This window comes from Schistocerca americana, chromosome 2, assembly GCF_021461395.2.
Source record: "Schistocerca americana isolate TAMUIC-IGC-003095 chromosome 2, iqSchAmer2.1, whole genome shotgun sequence".
In the NCBI taxonomy this organism is placed as follows: domain Eukaryota; kingdom Metazoa; phylum Arthropoda; class Insecta; order Orthoptera; family Acrididae; genus Schistocerca; species Schistocerca americana.
This window is the reverse complement of record NC_060120.1, coordinates 169,542,897-169,567,213: the sequence shown is the minus strand read 5'-3', so window position 1 is coordinate 169,567,213 and position 24,317 is coordinate 169,542,897. Positions and strand designations below refer to the sequence as shown.

Sequence of the window (24,317 nt, the reverse complement as noted above, 5' to 3'; positions counted from 1 at the left end):
CACATATGAATTGGCGAAGTACAATGACAACTTTTCCTCAAAAATAAACGCTCCCAGTGTGTTTCTCTCAGTCACATTCATATGGTAAAGCACCTGCTTCTATCTCTTGTTTCTCAGTCAGTCACGCCACTTTACTTTCGCCTCTCTCCATTACTTGAGTTCTATCACGTTCCTCGTTCTCTACCTCTTATATCCCTTCTCTCACGTCAACTACAGCCAGTGCCATCATTTTAGACCTGACTGTAATCTACATCTTTGCTGATCTACTTTTCATTAATATTAACAATAAACAGTATTTGATAGCTACTACTTTTTTCCACTATTTATGTTATAATATTACTTCTGTATGTTCATCCCATTTTAGTTTTAAGCCTTTTTACAAGATACCTGTCGTCATCAACACAATGTGATATGACAGGTTAGACGTAAGAGTGGCCTGGTGGCCCTAGTCTTGCCACGAAAAATAAATCAATAAATAAAAAAGAGTAAACGTAACAAAGAGGTATTGTGATGCTAAAAACAATATGAGGAACCTAGTATCAAAGTGGGACACACGCCACCTTGATCGAAAATTAGTTACAAGTTGATTCTAGTACAATTTTTCATGACCTATTTGATTCTGAACGTAGTTTGTGTCAAAAACGACTAGCCAGAATTTGTTTTAGCGTCTGAAATGTGAAGTTTGTATCATAATCAGGCACTTGTTATATTACTTTTTTCAATTGCGGGCATAAACTTTACAGCTAATCAGGAAGCTTCAATATCATAATATTCAATATGGCGACGAATGTGTTGATGATACAGCTGTTGAACCCGCGTCCTACGCTATTTTCTTTAATTTTGCTCATTTTTATTATCAAAAGGAAGTTTACATGGAACATATCATAAACGAAACTCCATGTGGCAAAGGTAGAAAACGTTAGAGGGCCAAACTCAAACTTCCATTTTTTCGGAACTGAGCATGAACCAAACTATGTTACAAAAGCTGACATGCTGATGATTAAAAAAAAATTTACTGTACAATGCTGCAATTTTATAGTGTTGAAGGAATTATTTGTGTTAGTTGTAATCACACTGTCAACAGTTAAAATATCTAACTTCATACTTAATTAAAAATGTATAATCTAGAAAAATTCCCCCCTTTCAGTTTCCTCCTCCCCATCCATCTCCTCACCGCATCTGCTCCTCCCCCTCTCTCTATCTCCCCCCACTCTCTCTGTCCATCTTATGCTCTTCTCTTTCTCTGTTCATTTCCTTTTCCCCCCTGACTGCGCATCACCTCCTCGCCACATGTCCTCTGTCCACCTCTTCACCTCTGTCTCTCTGTCCAGTTTCCCCACTTTGCTTCTCCATCCTTCTCCTCTCTCTGTCCATATCCTCCTCTCCCCATTTTGTTCATTTCCCCCTCCCTCCCTCTCTTTCTACCCACCTCCTCCCCCACTAGCCGTGTCCATCTTCTTCTTCACTCTACTATCTCCACGCTACTACCTCCCACCTCAATTGAAGGTTGCTGGTTCTTAACCCCACAGTATTTCTTTGGAGATAGTAAGTAGTATGTGTGCCAAGTTTGGCTGAAATCGATTCAGTGGCTTAGGTAGAGCTTTTTATTCATGGCTTTGACCGTTTACGCACATGTCACATATTTCATACATATTTGCACACACAGTTCACCTGTACGTCCGGCGAAGTTTGGTTTGAAGTTCTGTTCTGACGCAGCTCAATATTTATGACATCACATCTCATGGATTATGTGTCGTACAATGATATAATGTTGTAGGTATATTCAGCAGCATATGTGGATACTATCTGCGAAATTTGTTGCGAATAGAGTTAGTACCAAAGAAATAACAAATTAAAACGTCATGCATGATGCGGCAGATTTCACGCGTCTCAGTTGTTTACGATCTCAAATAAACTGAACTACACGTCGTACAATGATATAATTTTGCAGGTACATGGTATATATGAAACCTGTCAGCAAAATGTGTCGCGAATACAGTTATTACTAAAGAAGTAATCATTAAAACGTAATGCCTGACGCTGCAGCTTTACTGCTTGAACAGAGAGAATGTAATATGCGATAAACTTTTTTCTTTCATCATTTTGTGAGGGTTGCAAGCGAGAAAAAGTTTCGTAAAAGTTTGAAATCATGTGCTAAGTGTTCTCTTTCTCAAATACTGGACGAATAAAATCTGGGTAGTAGCGTGTCATGGGCTTCACTTCTTTTTCACCTCCACCCCTATGATAGGCAGTTGGTTCTTATCCCCACAGAAATTGTCTGCAGACAGTAGAGAATATGTGTACCAAGTTTGGTTCAGATCGTACCAGTGGTTTTAGGAGGAGATGTGAAACATACGTACATAGATACACCATCAATACCTTCGTCATCGGCCAATTCAGTCACTTAGTGACTCTCTGAGTCAGAGTGCAACATAGGATCCCAAATGGCTCTGACCACTACGGGACTTAACATCTGTGGTCATCAGTCCCCTAGAACTTAGAACAACTTAAACCTAACTAACCTAAGGACATCACACACATATATGCCTGAGGCAGGATTCGAACCTGCGGCCGTAGCGGTCACGCGGTTCCAGACTGAAGCGCCTAGAACCGCGCGGCCACAGCAGCCGCCAACAAAGGATCCCAGATGTTTCTTCCATTTCTGACGATCTTGAGATTCCCATTGCCAATTCAAGTCGCCTGTTTCAAGTCTCTTTCCCATCTGTCCGGTGGTCCTCCTCTTGATCTTTTTTGGTAAATTGAGTTACAATCTAGTACTTGTTTGGCTATCTGCAATCTTTTATTCGAACGTCATGAAGAGACCACTGCCATTTTAAGGTACTCACTCTTTCTATTATATCACTGACCTTTGTTGTATGTCTTATATCAACTGCTACCTTTCTGTTTTCTCTTTTGTAGCCCAACATTGGTCTTTCCACTTGCCTTTGGGTTATTATCAGTTTCCATACAACAAATTCACTTAATGGCCATATCTCACACCCATAAGTTATTACTGGCAATATATATTGGTCAAAAACTATTATCTTCAGTTCAGTTGACATCTTAGACTTCAAAACTGAAGAGTATCTTCCACAGATACATACGTAGGTTTGTATAATATGTATGGATTACAGAAACGTGTTTATGGAAATATTGTAAGTTTATGTACAAGCTCGCAGATGGTTAGGAGAGTGGGAAAACGCAGAATGTAAAGGCTAATGTAGTCTGTTGTACAGAACCCATCGCGTACAAGCTTGGGGTCAAATGGTTCAAATGGCTCTGAGCACTAAGGGACTTAACATCTATGGTCATCAGTCCCATAGAACTTAGAACTACTTAAAGCTAACTAACCTAAGGACATCACATACATCCATGCCCGAGGCACGATTCTCACCTGCGACCGTAGCGGTCGCGCGGTTCCAGACTGTAGCGCCTAGAACCGCTCGGCCACTCCGGCCGGCCTCTGGAATGTATCGGAGATTCCAGAATAGGCAGTTCAGTTATACAGTAAGCTTTTGAAAATGGACTGAAAACAGTCTCAACGGCAATAAAACATTTATTTACAATTGTTACCGGTTTCGGTCAGACTGTGACCATATTCAGACCATTTACACCATGATCATAGGCGGTGGCGGTGAACGAAACATGTGTCGTGACTCTAAGGACGTCAAATGCAGTTTTTGATTGATATGCTGAAGCGCTGTTGTGACGAGAGAACTTCTGTTGGGACTATGGATGTCGGTCAACATGCAAGTTCTTAGACAGAAAACTCATGCTCCAATAAGGCAAAGATTTGGCCTGAAGGCCATTGTGGTCTGCATATGTCCCTGCGACATTTTTAAAGGATGCTTCTCAGTGTTTCGTTGAAATGTTCTAGCGAAACTGGGAAGTCCCAAAACCGGATAGCTAGAAGGAGACTGGATACAAATAGTCTTAGCATCTTGTGCCGGTGAGAATTACCATAGGTATTATCCCTCGGACTAATTCCCACAGACTCATTATAAGAGTTGGGACCATTCGCCTCAGCACATCCTTACCATAAAGAAAACACCCATGTACCATCTAGGTCCTATAACATACCATTGCTTGCAAATATTATTTTCTCATAATGAGGTGTAAAATTTTTGGCCTTTTCCTTACAGCAGGAGACATTGTGTCCCACCTACTGCATTGTGAAGAATGTGGCACTCACAAAGAATGATTATTTCTCGCCGTAATGTTCTTTCACAAAATCATGCAGATTGAAGGTGTAAACATGCCCAAGAATCTGTTTAGCTGGTGATAATGGCATCCAAATTCCTTTCATACTAGTGTTTATACTGCAGTGCCATTCTCTGCCAGGATCGCTGAGAAAGTCTAACTGTTTGGGAAGTGCCCTTGAAACTACTGTGACATCCTCTTTAACATTTGCATATGGCAGAACAACATACACTATATGATCAAAAGTATCAGGACATTCCTATGTAATGCAGATTTGAACACTAGATGTCACGAGAGGCGTAACTGTCAGAATAAAAGAAGACAAGGAGTATTGTGTTGCCAGTAGAGAAACTGTAGCAGTAGAATGAATCGATTATGTCAACTCATGACTTCAAATATGGAAACAAATCCGTCAGGGATATTTCAACCCATGAAAAGCTGCGTGTGTCGCCTGTTGGCGATGCCACTGTGAAGTGAAAACGAGAAACCAAGACTAGGCAGACTTAATGTACTGAAGGAAAGAAGCCGTTTAGTATTGTGGAGGGTGGTTGTAAAAATAGCATGAAATCAGTGGGAGGAATCACTCTTGAGTTCCAAAATGCTACCAGCAGTCCAGCTGGCGCGATGACTGTGCGTAGGGAGTTAAAAATAATGGGGTACAATGGGCGAACAGCTTCTCATAAGCCATACATTTCTTTAGTCAACGGTAATCAGCTCTTGAGATGGTGTAAAGAATGGCATCTCTGGACAGTGGATGACTGGAAATGAGTGAATTGGAGTGAAGAATCACGCTATACCCTGTGATAATCCATGGACTGGGGGAACTTTATCTGCCATCACATTACCAACAGTGAAGTAAGGAAGAGGTGATTTTATGGCATGGGTGTGTTTTTCATGGTTAGAATGTGATCCGGTACAGGAACAGTTCAGAGATGATGACTGATTGTGCATCGTGGCATAAGGCATCAGTGTTTGGCAATGGCTGGTAAACAATAACATTCTTGAAATGGGCTGATCTGCAAAGAATCCCGACCTAAGCCCAATGGAGCAGCCTTGAGCGACTTCATCCCAGGTCTCAGCATCGAACATGTGAGGTAACAGAGGAGTTTTGGCGCCCTGAAAATTTTCTAAGTTCAGAGTTGGGGGCCACTGCCCCGGGCCGCTCGGCAAGTCGCAGCTCTTTAGCAACCGCGTGATGCCGCACAACGGCCAGACAGCATGGCTGGGAATTCCATGGTGACGCTGTGTTGATGAAGGACGTATACCGGGAGTGCCAAAGATGGTGGACTTTGTGAAACCTTAATGGCAGACATTTCACAGTTTGTATAGAAATTAATAGTAGCCAGAGGAATCATGATACCTTAAAAAGAAAAATGTACATTATCATTATTTGCACAACGATTCTGATGGTGTAATCAGATTTTCAATATCTTTATTAGATAAAGTGTAGTATCTGACTGTAAATTGTATGCGTAAAGACCAGTAACGAATTTCCGAAATCTAAACGGTTCATCCGATTTTGTTGATTGACATGTCTTTATAAAGCTATTAGTGTAAACCTAAATTGGTATGAGTTACAGGCATGTAACTTGAATAGTACATGAGTTATTGGAGGTCAAAGTGGCCGATTATTATTAACCGCGTGAGGCCATAAGTACTCCACAGTTACACGAAAAAACGGTAGCAGCATGCTTATAAACATATTTATTCGTCTCTATCTTTGTTTATATCCGATATATACTATTCATGAAGAAATTGGTTAAATATTTACTGTGTTTTAGAAAGCACGGAGCCATTAGGCTACTGACCTACCTTTTGTTTCTATTCCTTTGCTATATGTTTATTTGATATTTTTATGTATTTAATAATGTGTGTTAGAGCGTTTTTATGGTCCAGCCGAAGGAATATTTATATAATTTCAAGTTATTTAAATGTAAATCCAGTATTTCATTGTGTGTTTTCATATGTTTGTGAGTGTGCGTTGGCTTGGAGACATGGCGGGAGCGCTCTAGCCAATCAAAGTGCTCGTTAATGGAGAGACGGTATGGACAGGGGAGTACTGAATGAGGGACAGCCGCACAGGACACGAGAGGGTGCTGGAAGAGGAGGCGCGACGGGCAGTCGTGGGAAAGACTTGTAGGGTGGAGCAGTTTGCGCATGGTCGCGAGAGATAGAAATATTTCGTAGTGCCGACCTGTGCACTTGTGAGATTTCCATGGCTTCTGCAGTGAAGACGTAGTATGCGTTTAGAAGTGAATATCACGCTAGTTATGTTGTTGCCCATAACTAATTACGTGAATGGGAATCTACTGTTTCCTTGTTATTCAACTTATATTTTATTTAGTTGCTGGACCATCGACACCAATAAGTGTTTTGCAGAAATATACGGCATTCTCAAAAGTACTTCTGCTCTTGTACTCATCTTTTGAAGTCGTTAAATTTGTACTTGCAGATTTTATTTAATTGCAATCTTTCACTTATAAATGTCTATTCATTCAAAATTCGCAATTGCCGAGTGATAGGAACCTTCGACGATTCGATTCATATGTATATTCATATTGTATACTCTAGACTCAGCAGAATTTGGCTTGTAGTGCGGCAACTATGTATCCCAGCCCCTAGGCAACGAAACCAGCCAAAACTTTTAATATTTCAACCCTGCGTCTGAGCATATGTAGTTGAGGGCCACTCGTCACATTTATTTTTTTGGAAGCCCGCAAACATCACTTCTCTATTTACGACTCTTGAGGAAGAAAGGGCTGCAATTCCTCCACAGACATTCGGAAACCTCACTCAAAGCGTCCCTAGCAGTTCAAAAACTATGAAACAACTACTAGGAGAGGACTGAGCCCCAGGTGTAATCACGCACAGATATCTGTACCTCGAGAATGACATTGCAGAAGTTTCCTACAATCATATTATGTGCATTTGTGTGAGAAAACGTCTCTTACTTTAAAGCAGTTCATCACGGTTTACTTAAGTTTTCTCCTTGAAATATTCAACAAATACCGGTACTTCAAACAATAGTGGAGGAAAGAGATGCACAATCGTGCTTTTTATTCAAGCTCGGACAGCCCATGTCATGGGATTTGCGATCATTGTATGCAAACAGTAATCCTCACTGGTCCCATTAAACATACACAGATTATTTTTAAATCATAATTATGATAACAGTAAAAATTTGTAAAAAATCACCAACGAGTTCTAATATCATCTGCAGAGATTTGAGGCTCGGAGTCAGCGAACCAGCGACGACGATTAATCAATAATTAAACAAACCTATATAATGAAGGTAACGCCTAATGCAGGGGACTGAAACTTTTGAAACTGCGTCCGCGCGAAGAAAGTGCGTTATGTGATCCGAATTTTACTTTCGGAAAGTGTACCACCGTCTCAAATATTCGCTCGGATGACTAAACAATATGAAAATAGTTGCATGAACCCTGAGAATTGCAGCGCGTGGATGGAAAACTTTAAAAATGTCTACAAAGGCATATCCGACGCGCACCGCTATGTGCGTCCGGTAGCAATATCTTATTTATTCGTTTATCCAAGAAGACTTACAGTTGAACAAATTGCAGAAAAATTTCTAGCAAATAATGGCACAACTCATTCAATCAAATGGTTCAAATGGCTCTGAGCACTATGGGACTTAACATCTATGGTCATCAGTCCCCTAGAACTTAGAACTACTTAAACCTAACTAACCTAAGGACATTACACAACACCCAGTCATCACGAGGCAGAGAAAATCCCTGACCCCGCCGGGAACCGAACCCGGGAACCCGGGCGTGGGAAGCGAGAACGCTACCGCACGACCACGAGCTGCGGACCAACTCATTCAATCATTCAAAACAAACTGAACTACCATAAGACTTGGGCAAGGTACGTTCCAGAGGGCATACCGTACATTTGAAAGAACTGAGATTTCGCATTCGTACCGAGCTCAAAAATCGTTTCAGTAGCGAAGGTGACGCAGTTTTTGGGCACGATTTTTAACCTGTGATGAAACTTGAGTACATCACTTTGATGCGTAGTCCGTGCATCAAAGCATGTAATGGACAGACCCTGAATCGTCAGTCCATAAGAAATTCAAACCATAACCATTGGATGGTAAGGTCATGTTAACCATCCTTATCTATCCTTATGAGTGTCCATGATCAGATTTTCTGTAACTTTTTGGAGGAGAAACGCACTGTCAACAGCCTATACCACTCAGGCATCACTGAAAAGGACACGCCCGGAATGGCAGAGGAAAGGAGTGCCGCATCTGCAACACAACGCTCGACCTAATAAACGGCACAACTGATGCTGGAAACTCAGACGCGAGTCGCGAGCGCCTGTCATCATCCTAAAGGTCCTGACCTTTCCTTTCAGAATTTATCTGTTTGTTCCGGTGATAGAAGCTTTGCGAGCCTTCAAGTTCGCCGGCAACGAAGAGGCGAAAAAAAGTACAAAACAGGCCTCTGGATAAAGGTGAAGAATTCTTCGCTGAGGGAATAAGAAGATTTGTTAGAAGGTGGGACAGGTGCGCAGAAGATGCTATAGAATACGTGGAAAAATAGACAAAAAATTGTATAGATTTAGTAAATTTTTTTGCTGTAGGCTATTTGTATGATTACTGAATGGCGCTTGTAAAAACTACGTTCTGCCTAGTAAACTGCGCTGATAACCTCGACGCTGAGCACTCCTAACCCACAAACACACGCGCGTCCACACACACACACACACACACACGCACACGCACACGCACACACACACATTGTAAATTATCCAAGCTTTTCAAGTCTCTGCACACTTACGACACAGCCAGTAATTTTTGTAGAAACGCTTATCTCAGTCGAACTTATATCATCATGAAACTAACCTGTGTGTGTTACAGAAGCCTTAGGAACTGCTACGTTCAGCTGCTGAGGGCGAGAACGCACGGCTTAATATACGTCATCCGTGATCGTCTACGTTTCGAAGAAGTAAAGAATATATCTGACGATATTTTGAGAAGGGGTTATCTCTGATCCATATTCACACTGTCCATGAACTAGCATTTGTAGGAACAGCCGTCAGGGACTAATGTCTTCTCTTGAAGACGAATCTTAAACCAGTACAACTGAGCCACTCATAACGTGAAATCTCGTGAGCTATTTAATGGAAAAAGATAATATCGTGCTTTTATTTGACTGACAAAACAAATCTGAAGTGGGTAAAAAATCTTGGTTCCATGATTTTAGCGTATTGTACAAGGAATACTGTATTTAGTATCAGAACCTTCCTGTAATTTGTAATTTTGTACTTTGAAATGTTATCTCCGGCTGTCCTGTTGAAGGTCACAGAGACAATGCAGATAAGTTCACTGATAAAGTTCGTTTCACAGCGAACACTTGAGCATTACAGATCCCAAGGGATACGGCTGCCGTGCCACATCCCAGCAGTAGTTACTCGACGTGGGTGAGTTCTTGTTTCTTCTGAACTGGCTGATGAGCCTTCCAAGACATGTACGTGTTCCAGCCGACGGCTACTACCTGGACCAGGGGAACCTGATAGTGGACTGGCACGACGGAGAAGTTTAGAGTCTGCACCAAGGGCCATATCTAGAAAATGAAAATAAATCTATAAGAACTTACGTTGAAATCAAGAAAAGTTATTTAAATATTTAATTCACAAGTGTGTAGAGAGTATTCATAAACTGTAGTAGATAACACAACATGGAAATGTAAATGTCCCAAGTAACTTTCTGTATCCTCAGATAATTTAACTGCAAAGTAAGGTAGAGATAAGCTTTAAATGTATGCGAGACACAATTACAAACGCTTTTTAAACGCAGCATTTGATACCACATGCTTTTAAAGTAGATATTTAGGATATGATCATCGTTTTAGTGTCAACGAATGCGACTGGGTGGTTTCCCAAAACCTCTTCAGGTGACTGTCTTTATAAAGGGCATAGTTAGGTTTCTTCCCCAATATTGCCCAACTGAATTAGTGATTTGTTTTAAGTTAGTTACGTGTTCCGTAGATCATATTCAGGATAAAAGTTATGAGGTGGAATTTGTCAATTGAACAAACAAGGAACACATATTTAAAAAATAATAATAAATAATTTACAGTATTAGAAGCGAAGATCGTTTGACGTGAAATAGTTTATTTCAAAACCAGTTTCAAAGTAACTAGCTGTCATTCTCCGGTTCTCAGATCTCCCAGAAATATAGCTGCACATCAGTCTCGTCGACATACTGAGAACATGTTCCAGTTATAATAATACAGCTCCATACGGCTTATTAAATATATAAAAATTGCTGAATAAAATATCCGTAGCCTCAATAAGGTGTACAGGAGCAAACACAGGTACATCAGTAAAGATGATGCTTCGACGACAACTCTGAGGGTGACAGCTAATTGCTTTTGAAGCTGATCATAAATTCTCTAGTTCACATCGAGCGATCTTGGCTTCTAGTATTATAAATTACAACATTAGATCGCCCCAACAACAGGTGTAAATTATATACAATAATAAAAAAGGTAAAAAATACTCGTATGTATAAATTCCGGCCATTTACAGATTTTTTCATGTATAAATGAATAAATATTTCTATCCGAGAATTACTCTATCGTACAGAAGGATGTATCACGGAGAAATATCTGTAATATACATCTGAAAGCACTTCTACTACGTGTCAGATATTCTATTTCCATCAGCAGCGTGTCATGGAGTTTCATGCCTGCTTACTTCATCCCTTTCCGTGGTAAAGTTAGATTCATAAAAGAATACTGCTGATCATTTTTCCATATAGTATTGTACCTGTGAATATCTGTTACACTAAAGTGGACTGTTGCTAACAAATTTCGTAAGTGAGTAAATGTATTACTACGCTGTGGTTAAGAGATGACTGCAAGACGTATGTGTGTGAACCCTACACACAATTCTAATTACTTTATTTTGTGCAAAGAATACTTTTTCCCTAAATGAGAAGCCTATTACACCGAAAGACATCAGTGAATGAAAATATGCAAAATACTTTAACTTACTGACTTCCATAGATCCCCAAAGTTGGCAATTATTCTTGTGACAGAAGTAGCAAAACGTAAACGTTTTAGCAGGTTTACTATAAGGTTTTCCTAGTAAATTTACTATAAGGTTTTCCTAGTAAAGTTTTCTTTAATATGCTCACCATTTATACCCTGTTTATTATTTCTTGTCGATGTACTAAATTAACAGGTGGTGGAATATTTTTGACACTACAAAATCGGATCAGGTGTATTTTTCAAAATTTAAAGCTAGTCCATTTACGCAAAACCAGTTCGTAACTTTCACGAAAACAACCTATATAATATTTATTCTGCTGAAGTTTCTCCACTCGGCTTCACAATAATGTTTGGTTCATCTGCAAAGAGGACTAATTGAGCCTCCTGATTCAAATAAAATTGCGTTTTACGCAGCTTTAATTTTTCGCCGAAATTGCGAACTCCAAAAACTTGACTAGTTACGCTTTCTACCAAAAGTGTTCAGTTTTCCTCTACATAGTGTTATTTCTCTATTTTTCTGAGCTGTTCAGTTACGCAGTGCGAATAATGATGTTATAGAGTTGGTAGCTGATTCGATATAAAAGTGTTTTTGATTTTATAAATTGGATCTTGGAAAAGGAAGAAGCGCCTGCAGTGTTTTCAAACCAAATCGCTGAAGCGTAGCCTTCATCTGATTGGCAGTGTGGGACCGGGCATTATCGTGCAACAAATGGTTCAAATGGCTCTGAGCACTATGGGTCTTAACTTCTAAGGTCATCAGTCCCCTAGAACTTAGAACTACTTAAACCTAACTAACGTAAGGACATCACACACATCCATGCCCCAGGCAGGATTCGAACCTGCGACCGTAGCGGTCGTGCGGTTCCAGACTGTAGCGCCTTTAACCGCTTGGTCACCCCGGCCGGTATCGTGCAACAGAATGCTTCCTCTATTCGTCGAATTCCACAATCATGGAACCACGATCAGTGCGCAGCGGTATGAATACATTTCGCAGCAACTGCGACGTGCCATTAGTCAAAACGCCGTGGAAAGCCGTTGGATAGAATCATCCTGTTGCACGATAACGCCCGCCCCCATACCGTGAACTAGATGAAGGCTATGCTTCAACAATTTGGTTTGGAAACACTGCAGCATCCTCCGTACAATCCGTATCTTTCACCGTGTAATTTTCACATCTTTGGCGACCTGTAAAAAGACATGCGTGGACGTCGGTTTCAGTCGTACGAGGAAGTGCAAGAGAGGGTGCAGTTGTGAATCCGTCAGCGGGCGATAGCATAGATAATCTCGTGTCCCAGTGGGATAAATGTCTTAACACGTGTGGCGAGTACATTTCAATGGAACCATTGCATGGTTGCGTTGTGGTGGATGTTCGGTTTCCATTTTACTGCCCCTCATACAAGGACTAGCAGAACTCTGGCAGCCATGTAACATGCCGTAACAACAGTAAGATCTTAATCTACTGGAAATGGAGATAAGTGTCACGCCTTGTCAATGACAGTTTCAAACCCGAGAGGAATTGCTGCTTTCAGTGAATACGGGTTCATTCCAAACAGTTTCCGAGCAAGCGCTCCGAAGTGAACCGTATGCAGTGGGCATTTGCAGTCAGTTACCTTTCAAAAGGTCATTTCTCACAGCTCACAACAAGCTGCACGCCTTTAATGGACCGAGCAACACAGAAACTGGACAGTAGCTGATTGGAGGGGTATAGTGTGGTCTGACCAGTCGTAATGTTGTCTCTTTTTAAATGATGCTGGGAGTTAGTGCAGCAATGGCCCAATGGAACCTATAATCCTCAGTATGTGAAGGTGTAGTTCATGCCGCAGGTGGTTTTGTGATTTTTTGAGGGTGGATTTCGCAGCATGATTTGGGCTCACTCATTCTGGTTACCGTAAACAGGAACCAGGATTTTTCAACATTGTTGTTGTTGTTGTCTTCAGTCCTGAGACTGGTTTGATGCAGCTCACCATGCTACTCTATCCTGTGCAAGCTGCTTCATCTCCTCTGCAGCCTACATCCTACTGAATCTGCTTAGTGTATTCATCTCTTGGTCTCCTCCTACGATTTTTACCCTCCACGCTGCCCTCCAGTACTAAATTGGTGATCCCTTGATGCCTCAGAACATGTCCTACCAACCGATCCCTTCTTCTAGTCAAGTTGTGCTACAAACTCCTCCTCTCCCCAATCCTATTCAATACCTCCTCATTAGTTATGTGATCTACCCGTCTAATCTTCAGCATTCTCCTGTAGCACCACATTTCGAAAGCTTCTATTCTCTTCTCGTCCAAACTATTTATCGTCCATGTTTCACTTCCATACATGGCTACACTCCATACAAATACTTTCAGAAACTACTTCCTGACATTATACTCGATGTTAACAAATTTCTCTTCTTCAGAAACGCTTTCCGTGCCATTGCCAGTCTAAATTTTATATCCTCTCTACTTCGACCATTATCAGTTAGTTTGCTCCCCAAATGGCAAAACTCCTTTACTACTTTACGTGTCTCATTTCCTAATCTAATTCCCTCAGCATCACCAGAATTAAATCGACTACATTCCATTATCCTCGTTTTGCTTTTGTTGATGTTCATATTATATCCTACTTTCAAGACACTGTCCATTCCGTTCAACTGCTCTTCCAAGTCCTTTGCTGTCTTTGACAGAATTACAATGTCATCGGCGAACCTTAAAGTTTTTATTTCTTCTCCATGGATTTTAATACCTACTCCGAATTTTTCTTTTGTTTCCTTTACTGCTTTCTCAATATACAGATTGAATAACATCGGGGATAGGCCACAACCCTGACTCACTCCCTTCCCAACCACTGCTTCCCTTTCATGTCCCTCGACTTTTATAACTGCCGTCTGGTTTCTGTACAAATTGTAAATAGCCTTTCGCTCCCTGTATTTTACCCCTGCCACCTTCAGAATTTGAAAGAGTATTCCAGTCAACATTGTCAAAAGCTTTCTCTAAGTCTACAAATGCTATAAACGTAGGTTTGCCCGTTCTTAATCTAGCTTCTAAGATAAGTCGTAGGGTCAGTATTGCCTCACGTGTTCCAATATTTCTACGGAATCCAAACTGATCTTCCCCGAGGTCGGCTTCTAACAGTTTTTGCATTCGTCTGTAAAGAATTCGCGTTAGTATTTTGCAGCCGTGACTTATTAAACTGATAGTTCGGTAATTTTCACATCTGTCAACCCCTGCTTTCTTTGGGGTTGGAATTACTATATTCTTCTTGAAGTCTGAGGGTATTTTGCCTGTCTCGTACATTTTGCTCACCAGATGGTAGAGTTTTGTCAGGACAGGCTCCCCCAAGGCTGTCAGTAGTTTTAATGGAATTTTGTCTACTCCTGGGGCTTTGTTTCGACTTAGGCCTTTCAGTGCTCTGTCAAACTCTTCACGCAGTATTTTATTTTCAACATTATCAGTGAGCAAAGGCTGCCCTTTCTTCTACATCTTTCTGTTGAGTATACTGCGGACACTCCCATGTTCGACGATAACAGTCGCGTTCATAGGACTGCATTCACACGTTCCTGGTCCGAGCAAACAGTCATCCTATTGCATCTCGGATGACCGCTGCATCACCCGATCTTAATCCTACGTAAAATGCCGAGGACTATTTGGAACACCGGTTGAAATGTAGCATTCAGCATCCTCAAAATTTTCTAGATGTACAGGATACGGTTTCAACTGGACATGGCATACCTGAAGAACCTTGTGCACTCTCTTCAACGGCGATCTGAGGGAATTATTAAAGCTCTATAGTTACACGATATTAGCGCAATTTCTCCTAGGAATGACCTTTTTTTATCTTCATTGATGGTGATTCACGCTTTGCTTTTAATACACCATAAAGAGTGAGATGCTTTGTTCCATATTCTGAAACTACTAATCATTACTCGCATTGTATCCCCATTTTCTGTTCGTTATCTACAGTTATGCAATTCGCTAAATATCGGCTTAGTATTTCAAAGATTTTTTTTTATTTGGTTAGTTACAGCGATTTCTTCCCTTTATTGTGCTACACACAGTGATTCGGTGTGCGATTCGTCCAGTGGATATATTTGTAGATTTGACCAACTAATCACAATACTCTTCCTTGATATACACGACTAGCGGATAAGCGACGTCAGCGCAGTAACCACGGTGGCAGCTTGAACTAACAACCGTAAACAATAGATATCAACTGGATCACTTGGGGACGTACATCTTTAGTGTGTCAATGTTGCTGTGTTACAAATTGCAGTGGAGCAGCGAACTGAACATCTCTAAACAAATTGTTCAAGACATTCTCCAGAACGTTTTGAAGAAGACAAAAGTATGTGCAACGTCTGTCCCACATACATTGACTCTCGAACAAAAAGAGACGGTTTGTGGGCGCTTGCCATAACTTGATTGAAATCAAACACGTAGACGATTCTTTTGTTGAAAAAAAAATCATCACCTGTGACGAGACTTGGTATTATCAAAACGAATCTAACATAAGACGACAAAATGCAGAATGGGTCTCTGATGACTAACCAAGATTGAAAAAGGTGCGACTGTGACACGCGAGTAGAGCAACATCCCAAAAAAGGACTTTTCTGATAGTTTCTCATGAACTGTCTGTGTGTTGTACCCAAGCGCATGGAAGGTTATGTAAAACACCAGAAGCTTTAAAACCAGCACTTTAAATTTTCTCTGTGATTCATTAATCCAGTCTCTAAACTTTTTCGATCGATGACGTACTTGCCAAGACCTTTTAAAATTAGAAATCTCATTGCGTAAACTACGCTCTCTCTATCATAAGGATGTACACATTTTGTAGGAAGCTATTAAATATTGAGAAGAGATCCCTTTTGTGTTCATCACATTAGTTCTTTTTTTTACTGCTATACTTACTTATCTACAATTACTGTCTAATTTTGTGTAACATAAATGTTATATTTAGCTTACCTTATAGTTAGTCATCATAATATCCGGGTAATCTGCTTCCAGTTTCTCTTTCACCTGATCTACAGATTTTCCATTTCCAAACCCAATAATCGACACTAGGACGCCTAGGAAAACTGGAACGAAGCACAGCTGATCAAGTGCAACCTTCTTCACGACGATTATCGCACTCCTGCCTTTAAATCTGGAATCCAGGAAACCAAACCACGTACGCAGAACTGGACCCTACAACAATATGTACACTCATTCAAATATCTATCGCTAGTGATAGTTTAATTAGATAACATAGTAATATTAAAACTTGCATTCATTCAGCGTTCTCTTACAGAATTACTTTTTAAATAGTTTTATGTACAATGACGACAGTAAAACGGTGAAAGGAAGGAAAGAAAGAAACAAAGAAGGTTAGAATACAGCTTCTTGTCGATAGTGTGATTACTAGAACCAGAATTCAAAATCTTTTGGAGAATAGTGTAGAAAGTAAGCAGCTTAGGTCTTATTTGGGGTACCATCCCAGTTTCTACTGAATAGATTTAATGGAGCCAAAGAAATTTCCAAAAGGATAACTGTATGAAACGAGAGTAAAATCACTAGCAGGACACGAGACACACTGGTATCAGTATGCCTTAGTTCAGTGACAACAGTTATAAGTCGATGATCAGAAAAGCAGCCAATTGCAGAAAGACGTGTGAATCTTGGAACAAATTTTTCTATATCACACTCTGGAAAACGTAATAATCCAGTAGACTCTCACACCACAGGCCCTCCGAACGTTACACACACTGCAAAGAACGATACATATTTGATTTGCGCCTTAATATGATGACATCTGCTATTACTACTGGCGAACAACTATGCGTGCTTTATTCTGACATGCGCCGGTATATTAAAAAATAGCTTAGCGCCCGCTGCTTTGCTCGCATAGACTGCATGGTCTGCACAGAGTTTTTTGTTTTTGTTTGATCGAAGTTTTATGTTGTTCACGAGCCGCAACATCTTCTAAACTTTTCATGCTAATTAAGGCCATGAAAGCACCACCCTTTCCGAAAGTACTTCTGATAAAAAACGATTCTGATACTTGGAGTCCAAGGTTCGTTAATCATGCCTTTTGCGTTTGTGGTGATGTTTCCATAGAAACTTTCATCCCAGAACACATATTTCTTTTTATCTAATCGAGAAGTGAAATAGCAGCTTTCGTAGATTTAGCTTTACATTTTTTTAATATAACGAAACATTTTCTTAAAAACTTTCATCACCTGTTTCACCTTCTTAGGAACCGAATTTCCAAAAACAATCAAACAAATATTTTTTTAACTTGTAAGAAGCCAAACAAAAATTTTCATATATTTATCTTCAAAAATGCTTTCATAATGAAGTATTTCTATTAAAAACTTTCATCTCCTATCTCACCCCCATAGGGGTTGAGCTTCCAAAACCAGGAAATATTTTTTTTTAATTTCTAACCGAGCAGCCAAATACAATTTTTTATAGATTTAGCTTTCCAAATGCTTTCATAATGAAATAATTTCATAAAACTTTTCACCTCCTATTTCAGTCTCTTAGGAGGATGAATTTTTAAAAACTGATACACGTATTTTTTTATTTCTAATCGAGAAGCCAAATACAAATTTTCTTAGGTTTAGATTTAAAAATGCGCTCATAATGATATACTTTAATAACAATTTTCGTCCATCGTTTGCTTCCTTATGGCTTGAAATACCGAAAACAATGACCCCATAGTTTTTTTATTTCCAACTGAGAAGTCAAATACCTATTTTCATAGCTGTAGCCTTAAACATGCTTTAGTAGTAATTTAATAATGATTTATTTAAAAAAAATTTCACTCACTATTTTAAACCCTTAGCGGTGGAATTTCCAAAAATGCTGAAACACGTATATCTTTATTTCTGACCGAGAAACAAAATACCAATTTGCTAGGACTTCAAAACTGCCTTAACAGTGGCACATTTTCAAGAAATTGTCCACACCCTATTTCAACCTCTTTGGGGTGGGAGTTTCGAGAAATCCATTCTTAAACGACACCCTTTTCAAATTGCAGGTACCGAGGGAGGTGGCGCATTGGTCAGCTCACCGGACTCGCATTCGGGAGGACGACGGTTCAAGCCCGCGTCCGGCCATCCTGATATAGGCTTTCCGTGATTTCCCTAAATCTCTTCAGGCAAATGTCGGGATGGTCCCTTTGAAAGGGCATGGCCGATTCCCTTCCCCATCCTTCCCTAATCCGAAGGGACCGATGACCTCGCTGTTTGTCCCCTCCTCCAAATTCAACTAACCAAAAAAATGGTTCAAATGGCTCTGAGCACTATGGGACTTAACATCTGTGGTCATCAGTCCCCTAGAACTCAGAACTATTTAAACCTAACTAACCTAAGGACATCACACACATCCATGCCCGAGGCAGGATTCGAACCTGCGACCGTAGCAGTCGCGCGGTTCCGGACTGCGCGCCTAGAACCGCTAGACCACCGCGGCCGGCCCAACCAACCAAATTGCAGGTTTATATCCTAAGCGGGTTGGGCTGGACGATGTTGAGTCAGTCACTCATAACACTGCCTGTTAGGTAGATAGCGTTTTCTTGAAGATCTTGTAACTTATTACTGTGGCTCACGATCTGGCGATTATCTGACCGACGCCATTGTCACGATTTGCGTTTGGAATTGTTTGAGAATCACCATTTGGTGTACGTGATTATGATGAGTACATGTGGGGAACAGTATTGGGTTTTCATTAATTATCAGGATGAGTTCAAAAATGGTTCAAATGGCTCTGAGCACTATGGGACTCAACTGCTGAGGTCATTAGTCCCCTAGAACTTAGAACTAGTTAAACCTAACTAACCTAAGGACATCACAAACATCCATGCCCGAGGCTGGATTCGAACCTGCGAACGTAGCGGTCTTGCGGTTCCAGACTGCAGCGCCTTTAACCGCACGGCCACTTCGGCCGGCTCTCAGGATGAGTGAGAAAGGATATGTTAAAAACTCGGTACAAGCACATAGTCTATTCTGCTCGAATAACAAAAATAAAGTCGTCAGATATGATGTTATATTTATCACGAAAGAATCACTCAAAAGTAGACACAGGTTATAATTACTCGTTATCGCATTCCCCAACAACGACAATAATGTACACTTTTTCTTGCTGAAAAAGGCGTATGCAATCAAATGTTGACATGGACAGTTCAGACTTGGCTTCACTACGTCTATGAAATGACAGTAAGTGCAAATTTTTATGATGATTGTTATGCAAATAATTTGTAATCACGCTGAGCATACCTTACAACGCAACACCGCGCTGTACTATGCTCATACTGTCGAATCATTCTTTGCAGTATGGTTGTTGATACTTCTTCAGCCGGCCGCTGTGGCCGAGCGGTTCTAGGCTACTAGTAACAGTCTGTAACTTTAATCGTTTGTTTCCGTCACTAACGGTCATACGTGGCATCAGCTTCACGATCTCCCATAAGACTACTACGTGTTGCGCGTTTCTTTTCAGAAATGTGATAAAATATGTAGAGTTTACTCCCAGTCGCCACGAAAGACTCCTGAAGTTTAAGCCCATTAGTCTCCCGGTGTATTAAGGCGGCTGAGTTTCGCAAAAGGTATGGCGAGCCGAACTGTTTAACAAGGTTGGGATGAATTATCGCAGCTCCTTGCTGTCTAACAAGCCAAGTCCGCCACAGACCGACTTCAAAGACTGCTCGCTTGTTAGCATTCGTTGCAGCTTGCTATGGAGGATCGATGCCCTCTGGTAACGTATTCGACAAGTACGATCACGAGATGAAAGGAGCGCAACGCTTCGCAGCCAAGTTTTCTCGTATTTAAACTTACCTAATGTTGGTAGGAAATAGTAACGAGCTTACTAGCGATGAAAGTTTCATGAGTACTGAAATAAAACTGCTGTTAGTTTGGCAGCCCTGAATTACTATGCGTCACAGTAATGTTTTGTTACAATTAGGTTGGTTCATACATCCGTAGCGTTTTTGTTTTGCAGGTTGATAATCTGATAGCTATGGCTTTATTTATCGATTTTCATTTTGATTTGTAGTTCGCTGTTGCTATTTGAGTTTATATATTGTCATTTTGTCATTTGGAGAAAGTGAGCGGAGCTGTGGGCGGTAGAAAACGAAGTGCCAAGTGGAGAAATCGGAACATTTACGACATATTCTTCTATTTGAGTTCACCTGTGCAGCTGCAGTTGCAGCCAGAAAGATTTGCGCCGTGTATGGGGATAATGGCATTGGGCAGAGCACGGCAAGAAAATGGTTTTCTTGTTTTAAGGATGAGAGTTTTAACATTAATGATTTTCCATATTCGGGAAGACCTTCGGGGTTTGACGAAGATCGTTTAAACGTTTTAATCCATAATGATCGGTCAGTGCACTCGAGATGAACTGGATAATTCCACCATGTGCGACATTTGCATGCAATGGGGAAGATTAAAAAATCGGGTGTAATGGATACCGCATGCTCTAAACCAAAATCACAAAAATCAACGAGTGGCCATTTGTGCAACTATGCTTGTTCGTCATCAATTGGCTCGCGAACAACCACCGACCATTCCTTTTCTGTATCGTTACTGGTGGCGAGAAATAGCGTCTTCATTCTAAAATACGGAAAAGAAAGGAATGATTGAGCCCAGACAAAGCAGCAACTCCCCGTACAATATGCATCTGGTGTAACGGAGACGATATGCAATGTATGCAATAATGTTTTAGTCTGCTTCTGACACGAAACAATAATAATAACAGCGACTATGTGGTGTACTACGAACCGCTTCCCCGGTGTGTAACCATCAATAAAGGCATTTATAGTCAACAAATGAGGCGTCATGCAGATGCAGTCCAAGAATAACCACCAGGAAGACTGCGTGAAGTGATGCTGCTCCACGATAACGACCGACGGCATTTTCCTACACTGACAAAAAGAAACGCTATACAGGAGTTGGGTTGGGAAGTCATTCTACATCCACGTTATTCACCTGATCTCGCGCCCACGGAGTTTCACCTTTTCCGCTCTCTATCGACCAACCTTCAAGGAACTCCCGAATGAAAATGCGCCCTGAACATGGTTCGGCGAGTTCTTCGCCTCAAAACCATGTGGTTTCTAGTCGCAGAATCGAAAAGTTACCCCAGAGTTGGTAGACTGTCGTAAACACTGAAGGAGAATATACTATGACTGAAGTCTCTGTTATGTGTACCCGTTGTTTTATTAACCTTACGTAAAAGCACTACTAACTTATGCACTAACCCAATATTAAGATAATTAAAACTTTTATCCATTGTGGATTTGGAACACCGCGACTGTCTTGTTAAAGGAGTGAGGACGGACCAGTCAGATGTTGCGTATCGGAAGCCGCAGTGACGTCCGGGCCACCAGGGAATTGAAGTGGCACCAAAGGTGTGGCAGGTCTCGTCACTGGCACCCCGACGTCACCCTAATAACTTCGAATATTAGCTAGAAGCTTGTCGACGTTAGCCAACGCAGCTTCCAGCTGTATACGGACAGCAGCCAATTCCCCTTGTGTCCGCTCACAACAAGCACAGTCCCTAGCCATATCGCACAGTGAATAAAATAGTTAAATGGCTCGGAGCACTATGCGACTTAACTGCTGCGGTCATCAGTCGCCTAGAACTTAGAACTAATTAAACCTAACTAACCTAAGGACATCACACACATCCATGCCCGAGGCAGGATTCGAACCTGCGACCGTAGCGGACGCTCGGTTCCAGACTGTAGCGCCTAGAACCGCACGGCCACTTCAGCCGGCTCAAAAAATAGTTACGAGGTCTCAAATGGCGCTACTGAGTTTGAAATTTACCAAACGAGAATAAAGTAACACGAAAAGTTGGTGTGCTGATTTCTCACTGAAATCTGAGATCTCAAGCTATTAAACAGAGATAAATTTCTCTACATGGAAAATTTACTCTAGGAAGCCGCCCAACACAACGATATTCACTAGACTTACGCAAAAACAAAAAACTACGATTAATTTTCTAACCACTAGTTTCCACAAAAAATACACACGTACAGTGCACTTCTTTGCAGAAGCACGAGGCCAAAAAACAAAGACTAAATTCATTTACAGTTTATCACACAAGTGCTGCTGCTGCTACTCTGCTGCGTCCTCACGGCTCGGCGGCTGCCGCTACACCAACATATGGCACACATTAAAAGTTTTTGAATCATAAGAATAGCTACGCAATACAAAGACCACTTAACTATTACATATCGGCAATTCAACACAGGTCTACAGCATAACATACGGGTAAATCTTTCTATACACGATGGTTACATTCCGCGGAATTGCCGCGGTTACCGAATTCGCGTAAATCGAGAGCCATTTTATATCAAAAATGTGGGGTTAGGTTCCTCTTTATCACATATTAAATTCAGAATTGCAGTGTTTCTTAATATAAATAATAAAATAGCTATTATAATTTTAATAAAAACCATTTTAATAAAAACCATTTTAATGCAAAATTTTTACACGTAAAAATTTAACAAGGAAACTCAGAATAATTCACTAAATCAGTATCATATATCCAATGAATTCCCAGCCGGCTCTCGTTCCAACCCTTTAATGGTCTAGAACTTCCCAACCCATGGGCCGCGGTCCACTTGTGCCTCGCCGACACCGTGGCACTGGGCCGTGGACGCCGGTGAAGGTCGAAGAGAGGATAAAAATTATCAGGAGGTCAGGGGTGTCACTAATCAGTCGTGAAGGTCAGCGAGAACAGAATGAAATAAGAGTTAAAATGCTCCATCGCTATCCTATACCACGCACAAGGGAATGGCCCATTCTGTCATTTCGAGACCTACCCTGCTGCTCTAAGACGAACTACCAGTATTCTTTTTTCACGGCGAAAATTGTGGTGGAAACAACGCCAAGCAGAGCTCTCATGCGAGGCTCCGTTGTTATATGCAGAAAGAGCCTTAAGCTACTAAAATAAAACCTCATTTCCTATGAGCAGCAGAGACAGTGTCAGCTATGATTTTCGTATATGGAACTAGGGCATATACTAGCTTATGGCGTATCAGACGAAGGAAGACTATTTCAAATGAGTGTACGTTTCCAGATTTTTGTGAAAACAATTACAGATTCGTCAGGCAGTTTTCCATTTTAACCCTACCCGTTGCTGCTTACCTGTCAAATACGAAACAGAAACGTCGGTCACTTATACATCATGATTATAAAAAAAAACCTAGTTAAGGGAGAAAAGGAAACTACTTTGTTAATTTTATTAGATTTGAAAAAAATTGATACCTGACCTGTCTTTGTCTGGAGACACCTAAATGCTTCTTAAAGTAAATCACTTGCTGACGAACAAATGCGTCTATAAATACTACTCGAAATTGTAATTGAAATTGTAATTGTATGCTTTAAATAAACTAAACAGTTTATTCAGAATGACTGACGAAATGTCATCATAAAATAAACACTTTTCTTAAAGAAACAGTTTTACAATTTACATATGTATGTGCTCAAATTATTTACTATCAACTGCACATTAGCAATCGTCGTTCGAGAGATAAATGAACAGATGGAAGTACAATGGATAATATGCTGTTGCGATTCGACGGCGCATGTTCTCTTGCGTACTTGGGGCTTAATCATAGACTGAATCTTTCAGTGATCTCCACACAAACAAATCAAGAGGAGTCAAATTAAGAGACCTGGCCATCTACTATATGCAGCACTCAGTCCTATCCGAGACCAGGAAACTTTTCTTTCAGCATTTGTGTTGCAACACGAGTGAGCTGGACAGCCGTTGTGTTGGAAACACAAACACTGGTGCTTATTCAGTGGTACATCTTGTAGAAAGACAGAATGTTCGTAAGAAAGTGCGCATACGTATTCTCCTTTAACACCCTTGGCATGAATTAATTTCTCGCAATGGAATTTCCTGTGACGCCGCACCACGTGTTTACGCTCACGGTCGTTGTTCTACTCGGCGAAGCCAGCGTGGATTTTCAGCTGGGCAGTAGCGCATGTAACCTAAGTTTGTATTATCGTGGTTCGTAAATGCTGCTTCGTCGGTAACGAGCACACGTTGGAAAAACATAGCGTCGTCTCCCAACCAACGCAAAACAAACCAACAAAATTCTATACTACTTTTGAAATCATGTCCTCCGAGTGCCTGA

The 24,317-nt window shown here is 40.8% G+C and overlaps 2 protein-coding genes across 7 annotated transcripts in view; both read right to left on the bottom strand.

The window, feature by feature from the left end:
• The window catches only part of LOC124589161 (protein Mpv17-like), a 311,532-nt gene extending 302,317 nt beyond the window's left edge, over positions 1 to 9,215 (bottom strand). The window contains exon 1 of the mRNA XM_047131541.1: positions 9,068 to 9,215. The gene's annotated coding sequence lies outside the window, so the exon portion shown is untranslated. The remainder of the gene's footprint in view (positions 1 to 9,067) is intronic.
• Positions 9,216 to 9,319: 104 nt separating this feature from the next.
• Positions 9,320 to 24,317, bottom strand: part of LOC124589258 (protein Mpv17-like) — a 67,662-nt gene continuing 52,664 nt past the window's right edge. For all 6 annotated transcript variants that reach the window (XM_047131548.1, XM_047131544.1, XM_047131542.1 and 3 more), the window contains 2 exons: positions 16,157 to 16,378; positions 9,320 to 9,788 (listed from right to left, as the gene is read on the bottom strand). In XM_047131548.1, coding sequence (XP_046987504.1) covers positions 9,633 to 9,788; positions 16,157 to 16,378 — 378 coding nt within the window. In that variant the 3' untranslated portion in view covers positions 9,320 to 9,632. The remainder of the gene's footprint in view (positions 9,789 to 16,156; positions 16,379 to 24,317) is intronic.